This window comes from Schistosoma haematobium, chromosome ZW (assembly GCF_000699445.3).
Source record: "Schistosoma haematobium chromosome ZW, whole genome shotgun sequence".
Lineage (NCBI taxonomy): Eukaryota > Metazoa > Platyhelminthes > Trematoda > Strigeidida > Schistosomatidae > Schistosoma > Schistosoma haematobium.
Genome location: NC_067195.1, coordinates 17292866 through 17305035, shown reverse-complemented (window position 1 = coordinate 17305035; position 12170 = coordinate 17292866). Strand labels below are relative to the sequence as shown.

Sequence of the window (12170 nt, the reverse complement as noted above, 5' to 3'; positions counted from 1 at the left end):
GTGAATCCGACTTTATTCATAAAGTTTGTACTAGATTAGAAATAAGATTATTTATAAAATTAAATCCGGGTATGCATTACAGAACTATTGGAGCAGAAAAACAATTTTATCATTCAATAAGAAAAGCATTACTTTGAATTTTAATGTTCAAATAGCCAAAAAACTATTCTACTTATGTTCTTTGTTACTACCACAGGTGGCTTGTGGAGATTGCTAAATTTCATAGTTTGTATCACATGCTGATATCAGATAGTTATCGAAAACCAGAAAGCATCAGACGGTCGTACGCACTCACGACTCCGCCTGAAATCTAGCCGAGTATTGGAAGACGCCCGCTGAATAACACATCGAAATATATTGGATTCGATTCCTGGTATAGTCATGGCTGGATACCACTGTGAAGCCCCATACAGAGGCGAAGCAGATGTCTAGTGCTTCCAACTAAAATCAGTCTGAATATTCCGTGGTTAAATTTCCCTTTTTAAATACTCTTTCTAATATACTCTCATAGGATTCATCCTGTCGTGAATATATCTTTATCAGCCTGTACTTCAGATTTTGGATGACCGAAAGGCACTTGCTTTGATAATGTTTGACAATATTAATTTACACATTTTACAAGTGTTAATATGGAATTTTTTACTGCATATTATTTAGCTCATAGATTAGCATCAGAGGCGTATCCTGAAATCACATTTCTTGGCACTGCATCTTCCTCTCCTAACAAATATCGTAATATCAGTTGTATTCTTATGCAATTAGAGTTAGTTTTAACCTCTTTTTTGTGGTTTCAATTATGAATTGACTTTCATTTGTATAATGTAATTGACTTTTTATTAATGTATATTGTAAGATGAACATTTAGCTGGACGAAGTCCTACAAATATATTTCTTGTTCACTTTTAGGAGTTTCAGGCTGCAACTTAATGTTTCACCTATTTATGTCGTTGTATCTATCCCGGTAAATAAGATAGGTGTAAATAGTTCGACATGTTTTTTTGTTTTAAGAGCGTCAAGTATCATTAATAGATTTATAGAATGCAACATCTTGATTTTCGACTACTTAGTTACGTCTGTTACTCTTCATGGAGGAGCATAGCCCGCCCACTAGTTTTCTCCATCGAAATCTGTCCTGGGCAATTCTTTCCAGTTGTTTCCAATTTCTGTTCATTCTTTTGATATTAGCTTCCAATCCTCGACTCGGTGTGTTCGTTCGTCTTCCTCTTTTCCGTTCCCCTTCAAGATTCCAAGTTATTTCTCGCCCCGTGATGCAGTTTGTTGATATCTGTAATGTATGTCCTATACACTTCCATCGTCTTTTCCTGATTCCCTTTTCAGTTGGGAGCTGGTTTGCTTTCTTCTTCAGTAGATTGTCGCTGATGGCATCGGGCCAGTCGACAGTGAGTATCTTTTGTAGACAATTGTTTATAAATACTTGTACTTTTTTGATGATCGTTGTAGTTCTCCACGTTTCATCTCTGTATAGTAGAACTGTCTTGGTGTTTGTATTGAAGATTTTCTTTTCAAGGATTTTTTTCGACTACAGTCAACTAGAAATAACGTAGAATATATCTTCATAGATTTGTAAAATAGTTTTTAATGAATAATAGATTATAAATTGAATTTTTGACTTAAACCATTGACTCTATGACTAATTGCTGTGAGCGAAGTTATTCATTGTCCCTGAAAACTGATATCATCATCTCTATAATTACGTTTTAAATCATATTACACATTATTCGTAAGTGTATTTTTTGTTTTTTACCTGTTGCACTATCAAAAAATTTTCTGCATGCCATTTCAGTCCAGATAACTACATAATGTTGGATTGTGGAGAAGGTTCTTTAAGTCAGCTATACGCACTACATGGTGTCGAAAAAGGAAATAATATTTTGCGCAAACTTCGATTAATTCTTGTTACTCATATGCACGCTGATCATCATGGTGTGAGTTTTCACATTTTCAGATGTATAATTCTGTTTTTTTATTCTCTTATCTTAAGTCATTATATATATACAGTGTGGTTACACTTGTTTCGTGTTGTAAGTAAAAATCCGTTCATATGATTGTGAAACATGTTTTGCAGTAGATAAGTCCTACCAATTTAGTCAGCCAGTCAGTCATAATCAACGTAGAATGCGACACATATGTGCGTCGGTTTAAGCTGCCTCAACATGAATAGCTCAGAGGAATGATTAAGTCTTACAAGTAGTAAAACTATCATTGGTAGTAGAAGACATTAGAAATATATAGTATAATTCTAGAAAAAGCAATAAATTCGCAGAATTAAAAGTATTAGGTAATTTTAAAACTCAGGACCTAAGAGAAGATACAGATAGGATACTTCTGCATCATCGCAACCAAATTTGAGCCAATTACCAATAAATAATTAACAACTCTAAAACACATTAGTAATTCCTCCACATTATATGTAGTTCATGCAACTTTATAATTAAGTACATGGTTTTACATGATACTTCAAATATTACTGACGTTATAAAAAAACTAAAGATGTATTGCAAAATCGTTATTCTGTGGTTGGAAGTTCAGTTTTTAAACTATTGAGATGCATTACATCTTTTATTTGCATTAAAAAAAACTATAGTAAGTGCCCAATCTATGTTTTAACTCCTAATCGAATCTTACTTCACTAACTAAATACAACTCATAGCCAAGTACACGATTCTGTATTGAATATATGAGTCAGTAAAAAAAACAAGTAATGGAAACAAGATAGATCTTCTTTAGCTACTACATTATGAATAAAAATCTACACTACTACATATTTTTAACCTGTACATCATTCCTATATCGCCCTTACTATATACCGATAATATAGTAAATAATTCCATCTGACTTACGTTAAGTAAATCATTCGAAATACTACTAAATAAACAGGAGCTTCAATGGAAGGGACAGTCATCCGATGTGTAGATCATATTAATTTTGGTGTTAGTTTTCACGTTTGTAGCATTATAATAATCGTGAGGACCCCAACCAGGTAGTTTAAATTTACCTACATGATTCAGTCCAACAGTCAGTAACTTCATGCACTGGTATAAAGTTTCAGAAACGCTCCATCAATTAGGCTAACTGAAGAACAACTGACCATTAAATATCAATTTAACAGTTAGTAGTAGTAGAAGCTAAATTTCCATGAATAAATTAATAATTCATTCCTGTTTAGTATTCCGAACTAGGTCGAGATATCTATCCAGTTTTTTATTATTTCTTCGAATTATTTCAATACGTTATGAAAGTCGATCTTCATGGTAGCCAGAACCTTCCACCGTAAATGTAAACCACTGAGTACTAACTCTGTAGTCTAATACGTTAGGGGCTAGCCTGGATCTTATAGGTTCCTCTAGCTAGTTGGGCCGTATAAGCTCTCTATTAAGGAGTCCCATACTAAAATGAAATAACTGTCTAGTGCTTCTTGATAGTAAGTTATGGAAAAGAACCTTATTCTGTTAGCATAGTAAATGTTTCTTCTCTACAAAATTATTTTTATGCTGTTTTTCAAGGGTGTCTTCACAGTAGCTCTAGTTCGTTCCAGTCTACTTAAATCAGATGGTATTGACCAATCCAATTGTTTATTACCTGTCCTTGCTCCATCAGGATTCTATCATTGGTTAGTTAATTTCAATGAACTTTTCCATAATGACCAAATTGTTGACCCATTCATCATACAAATTCTTTACGATGAACATGATAAGAATTCAAATCCTTCATGCGCATTAAACATGAAACGAAACGAGACGGAAAATTGGTTAAAATTATTAGAGCAGCTTGACATTAATGTAAGTAAATTTTATCCCTTTTTTGTCATTAAGTCCTAATAGTTCCATCTTGGTTTAATTTATGCCTTATTTGCGTTACTGTCTTATGTTAATGGGAGAAAACCAACACTTACCAACTTATTGTTTTGTTACAGGTCTATTTTATGGAACAAATACGTATATTAATTGTGCATTTAATCATACTAAGCATCACTATCGACGATAACTTGTATTTTTAATACTCTGTTGTTGTTTGTATGAAGTATTTCATTGTGTTTATGCGATGCTAAGTGACGAGGATTATACAGTGTAGTTGCTTGGGAAAATATGTGTTATACACCTGCTCAGGGAAGTTGTAAGTATTGTGAAAGTATTGTATTAAAGTGCGTATGGTTATTGTGCATTCAAAAGAGAAAATGATTTGATACTGTTGGTCTTTTAGACTTTGGAGAATAACCACATACCTTGATGGACGTCTACAATCCAATCAGTCATACACCCAGTTACAAATTTACTGGATTTTGTAGAATTGCCTTGAATTAAAAATCTATTACTTAATCTGAAGTTGTGTTATATTGTTCTAATCGTCCCTTAAACCCCTTTCGGACAAGAGTATTAGATAGCAAATTGTCCTGGTGTAATGTCTTACTTACAGTTAGGCTGAAAATGCCTACATTATAACTGATTAAATTCTGTTACACTGCTTTAAAATCAACCCTTTTAGCAATATAGTTTATATGAGCTTTGTAAAATAAGGCAAGGTGACTAATAAATGTGGACAGTTGTCATAGCCAGACAACATATATTATGATAATGAAGTGTCACTCATTAAATTAATTTCTACTTGTGAGGAAAATATTATAAATAAGTATTAAATGGCAGAATTTGATAGAATTTAAATATTTCTAAATAGTGGCTATCAGAGGAATCCAGTAGTACATGAACATCTCTGACCTATATGATGAAGCCCGTCACTTAAATGTCTACGTTTCTGTTTACAGAGATACTTGAACCCAGTACTTACTACTTCAAACACCAACGTGTTGTTAACTAAGGTAATAAATTGGAATAGTTACTAACCTAATCAGTAAATACAGTTTTTATTATAATTCACAAGTTGTTGCACAATTACATATCAAACAAGATAAAATGCCCTTCTTGGATTCAATTACTAAGTAGAATACAGAAAAATACAATGAAATTTATAATTCCAGCCAATATCGATGCATATTTATTGTGTGCCAATAAATACCTGGTCGAATTCAGTCATGAGTATCGTCAAGGATATCTATATCACAATAGTTTCCGATAGTCCTGTTCGATTTTTATAAACTAATCTGTTGACAACAAACAATTCAAGTTATTTTATACCTTGAACAGTTATAACAGAATAACGTAACTAGTGTTTAAGCTAACTTACTTAGGGCTTAGAATAGTCAGTTTTTGTAAAGCTTCAGTTGAACATGCTTTGGTACACATATCCATACTTTTATATATATTATGATTCTACGCAAGTCAACAATGCATACAGTTTACTCATCTTTGTTAGCGAGTGCTAAAATCCCTTTATAGATTAGGGCCAGATAATGAAGTCACACATAGAATCCAAAATCTCAACAAAAGTTTTGTCTATAGCATGGTCATTGACAACATAAGTATTATGTTTTACAAATCTGAATTTGTGAGATATCTAAGTCGTTTACATGCATTAAGGTATGAATAAAAAAAATGAAATGTCTCAACAAAATATATAACATTCAGTGGCTGTATCGATTCGGCCCTGGCAGCCTACAAATCGTAACGCAAACTTTGCACAGAAAATATAGAAATCGTAACTTCTAAACAAATATTCAATAAACCCACAAAAAATTAAAATAAACTGTCAAGAATTTTAAGGGAACACAAATATGATAATAAATGGATTGAATATCACAGGTTCATGTAGATACTTTGAAACATCGCACATAACGAAGGTATATTATAAGCCATATGTTCAAAAATAGTTCACCGTGACTATTAGTGCTATAATTATAATGGACAAAAAAGAATAAGATAATGAAAAACGAAGGTAAAATGCTCAGACAGAATTCACAATAACCATGAATATCAGTTTCTATGCATCTAATCTACCTAAACTCTGTTAGTGTACAGATAGACTGGTCAGCATAAAACCAGAATAATCTATCAGTTCATTTTAGTCACAGATTATCATAGCAGGTTTGTGTTCCAATGCGTCTACTTCAAATTAGGAAACTAGTTAGTATCTTTAGCCCTCTTACAAACAATCTGGCTCAAAACCGAATACTTAACAAACTTGTACTTTGCAAATTAATTAAACTAAAATTTATCGGAAATGTTTTATTTAAAGAAATCAAATCAAAAGTCATTAACAAATACTAGTGCCAGGACCTACTTCAAAATTCCTCGGAAAAATTTTCGGAAGCTGGATAGTGGCTAAATATACTTGATCCATTCAGCGTTCCATAGAATCTTCCTAGAAGTTCCCAGGAAAACAATAAATTCTATGTCTTAGTGTGTATGGATGCTTGCCAATTTTAATGTTTCTAAAAGCTTCTAGAATATCACACTTTCGAATAACACAAATCTTGTTTCCTGCACATAAACTAACCTTGGATATGAACCTCCCGCTCTTTGTCTTCCATTCGCGATTCAAATGTATATCTACGCGGGGCACCTGACTTAGACATACCAAATAGAACAAAAAATTTTATGTACTCCACATGAAATTTCTTGTCTATTTTTTTCCAGAAATCTATTCTGTTTTTCTAAGTACCTTGTAATCAATGAGTCGCACCGTTTTCTTTTATCCCTTATTCCTATTGCTTTAACATTATGTATCACAGTGTTTACCTGATTCGGTTTGGGCGCCCAGGCAGTATCCAAGCCCTCACACAAATCAAATGACGAAGTGTGGAGCATATGTATTCGGTGCCTCCTTGTACCAATATGTCTAAATAAATAAATAAATAAATAAATAAAAATATCACTGTGTTTATCATTTAACCTATTGTAAGTTGGGACTGGACTTTTTTAAATACAGTAATAGTTGAAAAAATTGCTATCATTATTGTCTGCATCTAAATTGTTGTTTATCAAATGTTACTGCTTTAATTTGACTACAATATTATCTTCACTCTTACCATTACAAAGAACTGTATAAACACTTCCAAGAAAACAAAAGGGTGAGTAATTAGCAAGAGTGTACGAATAAGCTTAAAAAACCGTGACAAAATTTTAGCTAGTACTCAGTCTATCAGAAAACAGCATTTTCAAAAGGGATTGTTTATGGAAAAGAATACGGTAATATTTCGGAATATAAATAGATTTTAAATAACTGAAAAATCTATTAATGTCTTCTACGGGTTACTCTGGCTGTGAATCCGTTTTTATTTTTATAGATTGACCGTCTCCTCAAAACATTTAAATGAGCGTGATAGATTTTTTATATAAAAATAAGGTGTTTAGAATTAGGGCTTTCATCACAAACTGACATTTGCCCTATAGATAAACAAATTTCCAACAGAACCCCAAAAGAAAATGCCCGATTAGTTAGTTTACACAATGTTATGCTGGTAGATAGTTTTCGAAATAAACGGATTCGGGGGGGGGTGAGGACTTAGGGATGATGTCGATCTACCTTTTATAAGTAATCTACTGAAACAGAGCCGATCAACTGAAACGTTTTAATCAGTATAAAAAGGTATTTCTACCGTTCCGTTATATGTGATATTTAAAGTTTGCGCAAGAACCTGAAAGTCTCGTTCCTTATCCTGATTGGCTCATCCCTATACTATACTTTTATCATAGTAGTTATACTATGACAGACTTCATATTTCTGTCGTTTCTTGAATGCATACAACCTCACTCTACTTTTATGGTTGAATTATTATTATCACTATGATTATTGCTATATGTTTTGTGTTTGGTAATTTTGTCTTCTGTATTGAAATTAAGAATGTATCAAGCATTTATGTTAATATAAACTTATGTATCCACTTCTTGCAATCATATTATTTATGTGAGCTGTTAATTTTTTCTCTAATACTATCACTCATAATGTTCTGCTTCAAGCTACAATTAATGCAATTGTTGGTGTTTTTTGTTGGAGTTCAACAAGGTCGATTCGAATTTGTAACCAAGTGATTAAAGGTTAAATGATCCAATCACAAACTTTTCTTTCGATTAATATTTGCATTCTAATGGGTCTAGTCTAAAGGAATAAGTATTTATATACATACACTGCTAGTGTATGTATATGTATATGTTCACAAGAATTGTTGTAATGAACGAAAACACGGGCCGGGACAACCAATGTATTTTATTACAAAATTACAGAATATCTTTGTAAAGTATGAGAACCATACACTAAATACTTCATTTGCAAATTTCCATCATTTGTTTTTCACATTCTTTATTATTCTTCCAGTTCACAATTTCTTTCTATTTCCCCTTCTATTCTCTTCAACTCGATCTTCTTAGCCTTTGCTGCCAGCCATTCAAATTTTGATTGGTGTTACATAAGTCGCATATACCACAGTATGATTAAGAAGCTCACTTTTCCTCTACTGTTTTATTAATTATACAGTACAATCAGTGCAATAGCTTAATAGTTGAACTAATCGGTTATCAACTAATAAGTCCCAGGTTCCAATCTGACCTCACGTGCTTCATTTTATGAAACTGGATTTTATCATTAACACTTATCACAAAAACAGTATTACTCAAAGTACACGAATCTATTCGTAGTAAATAGGTTACATTACAGTCTAATCCAGTTTTTATACTTGTATTGTATAGCATCATCGAACATATAGGTTCTCCTTTTGGTCTATTTGATATTGACAAATTTATAAATGATCTTACTGAATAATTCATGAGTTGTACATTTAACTACAGAAATGTAATTCATGGAAATGTTTAGATCCATTTTTTGTCATTTAGATCCGACCGGTCAAGGTTCCACACACACGTTCATCATGGGCGTTTATTATTGATAAACCTTATCCATTCAAAAATTTAATAAACGGTAAAAATATTGCCGGAAATTGTTCTGAAACACAGCGAAAATGGTCTATTGTGTATTCTGGTGATACTCCTCCATGTCCTGAACTTGTGAAAGCTGGAAAAAATTGTGATTTACTCATACACGAAGCTACTGTAAATGATGAATATGTAGATTTAGCACTCAAAGCAAAGCACAGGTAAGTATTTTAATGTTCACTCCTCTGTAATATTCTGTATAATCATTTTGTTATTCCTACCTAAATATAGGATTTGTCCCGTTCTGTCTTGAATAAATAATAAAGTTAGTGGTTTTTAGACTTGATTGCTCAAAGGATAACAAATTAGTGTTTGTAGTTAAAGGTACTCAGTTCAAGTCTATTGGCGATGCTAAATCCCCAGAAACCACTTGATAAAATTCCCATTTTTGTAATTTAATTATTGAAACTCGGATTTCTAATTTTCGCACCAAAACCGCCCATTTTAAACTTCAGTTTGTGCTTCCCACATGGAAGAATCTCAAGTGATATTGGTTCGTCTTCTCTTTTAGTACTTTACTTTGTGAAGTTCTCCAAGGACATTTCTGTACTGTGTATATACGCATAAGTTGTGTGTTTGTTGTTTGGTCTTCCTGGTTGCTTGTGGAATTATATATTTTCTTGGCTGAATCTGGTCTTGTTCTTCTAGTTAGGAGGACTGAAGCGCATAGCTTAGCTTATCCTGTTGTTTTTGTGTGGCTGACTTCCTTTCGCCGGTCGTAGGCAATATCCTAGTCCCTCGAACATAGCGGAGTCCCAGTGTGGACAGCTCAAATGCGGATACATCCAGCTATTCAGTCCCTAACTGGATGAAGCGCGACACTTAGATTCCGCTACTAGTCATTTTTTAACTTTCATAAAAACCTGTGTTTTTTTTAACCTAGAACCTTTATAGCCATGAAGATACTTTTTTTTAGATATCTTATCTGATTTTCCTGCAAAATACAGTAAAACTCTTAAGGTAGCAGTTCATGAATTTAGACATTTCCAGATCAATTATTTCTACACACAAGATGTATTAATTGGTATATTGTAAACAAAATAACACCATAAATTTATTAAGAAGTTATATAACATTAAATGTTTCAATGAAATGTATTCTTTAGATATTTATATTCCATATCTGCATTTTCATTTCTGATAAGTTGGGTAAAAATATGTTACCAAGCATGCATTTATTGATATCTATTATATGGCCGTTTTATTGTTACGTTTTATTTTATTAGCATAATTGTATGCCCTTATAATGTATTTGTAACTTACGCACATTAGAGTTGGATGACTTGGTGATTAATAAACTTGAATTTGTAACGGTCGATCCAACGATATAACATGAATTCACATGTCAATTTGTGAACTGATACAGTAGGCCAGTGAGATGTCGACCATACGATAAGCCCCACACCAAAGTGTGATTGCCTTTTCAAATGATATATATATATAATATGAATGAATACATATTTCTTTATTGATTCGGCTGGCTAATAAAAAGCTATCTTCCCTCCCAGATAGCTGGTTGAACTTGCTAACAGAAAGCGTGTTTATCGCTTATTGGAATCGGACACCGTACAAACATTATGAACAGATAGTTATCATCAGCCGATATTCATTAAATGTTACGCTTTTAACCCAGTAAAGAATTGTATATTTTAGACATTCGAACATGCTATCCAACATTTTTCATCAATAAAAATAGTTAGGTTGTTGGCAAACTAACTTATGACAATGATTTTTCTATCTAAATATTTAGTAATAAACGCCTCAATCTGCTTGATTTTTCTTTTTTTTTCTGATTACTCGTTATATTAAAGCACAACGGGTCAAGCTATTCAAGCTGGACGTGATATGAATGCTTCATTCATTCTATTGAATCATTTTAGTCAACGATATGGACGTGTACCACCAATAGATGAATTTAAGCCAAATGTGGCCGCATCTTTTGATTTTATGACGGTAAATGTTTTTTTCTCCTTTCGTGTTTTAACATTTATCCCCAAGATGTTCATAAGAGACACAGCGGGATTATCGCCATTAATTTTTGTCTCAAAAAATACATTGCTCCTTCAATTCGGTAATATTGAAGGTTGTTAGATAATGTTGAACCTCAATGAAACATTACCAAACAAAACTTACATGAAAATGAGATGTATGTCTCGTTAGTCTTAAGCAAATGAAGCACATATCTATTAGTAATCTAGTTTTTCTTCAATATATACTAAGGATAGACAATCGTTTACAGTGTAAGCATGTGTGATTCCACTTATTCACTCTCTCATCCCGCTTTATATTACAAAAAATTGAGAATAGAGAATAGATTTAATCTTCTGAAACCGGTTTACTAACTATATTTTACAGCATACAATAAATAGGTATCAGTATCGTATCCTAATTGTATCAGCCCATAGATTGATATTTGCATTTAATCTTTAGATAATTATCCATGATACAAAATACATATTTATTCATTATCATGTGGATCTTCATTGAAAAGCTACATATTCTAGATCGTATACAATGTCTTGTATATGCTGTTTGCGAAATTCTAGATCTATACATTAATAGTAGTGACTACCACTTGTCTCAATTGTTCGTATCTGACTTTGTATGCTTCATCATAACTCGATCAAATAGACACTTTCATATTAGATTTTCACCAGACTTTTTTAAGTGTAAATTTATCTGGTTTCTAAAAATGTCACTTCTGACTCTCTCAACAGTGTACTATTCATTTCACTTTCATATATACATATTCGAATTGATTTTGTCTCATTGTCTTTTTTTAAAAAAACAACATTTGTGTTATTCTCTGAATAGGTGAAATTTTGTGATTTACCACGATTACCCTACTATATTCCATATTATCAGTATGCATTCGCTAAACATTGGACCATGGCTCGAACTAGAGCAGATTCCTATACATATCGTAAACTTCGTGAAGCTGATGAATTGTCTGAAAGTGGAGATGTTTATTGTGCAAAAACTGATGATGATATTGACGATGATAATCGTTTATTGAATGAACAAAATGTGAAAGGACAAATTGGAGAAAAACGAACATAACAGCATATTATTTGATTCCTGGTTGTTTCGTCGAGTTTTTTTTCCTTTCCCTTGCAATCGCATCCTTGTAACTAAACAGATTGTTTCAGTTTTTCATTACGTTAAATTTGTTTTTCGTTTGTTAAGATTAAATATCATATATTCATCACATTATTACACGTAAAATAAACAAAGTTTTCTAATCACATACTTCTTTGATTATTCAAGGAAAGGTTTCGAATCAGACTTTTTCCACATTCGACGTTAAAATGTGAACATTTAATCGATCTCT

The 12170-nt window shown here is 32.4% G+C and overlaps 1 protein-coding gene across 1 annotated transcript in view; it reads left to right on the top strand.

The window, feature by feature from the left end:
- The window catches only part of ELAC2_2 (Zinc phosphodiesterase ELAC protein 2), a gene marked incomplete at both ends in the record, with an annotated part of 29363 nt that extends 17464 nt beyond the window's left edge, over positions 1 to 11899 (top strand). The window contains 6 exons of the mRNA XM_051218676.1: positions 658 to 763; positions 1805 to 1946; positions 3525 to 3800; positions 8742 to 9001; positions 10651 to 10792; positions 11654 to 11899. Of these exons, the coding sequence (XP_051070561.1) occupies positions 658 to 763; positions 1805 to 1946; positions 3525 to 3800; positions 8742 to 9001; positions 10651 to 10792; positions 11654 to 11899 (1172 nt within the window). The remainder of the gene's footprint in view (positions 1 to 657; positions 764 to 1804; positions 1947 to 3524; positions 3801 to 8741; positions 9002 to 10650; positions 10793 to 11653) is intronic.
- Positions 11900 to 12170: the final 271 nt, after the last annotated feature.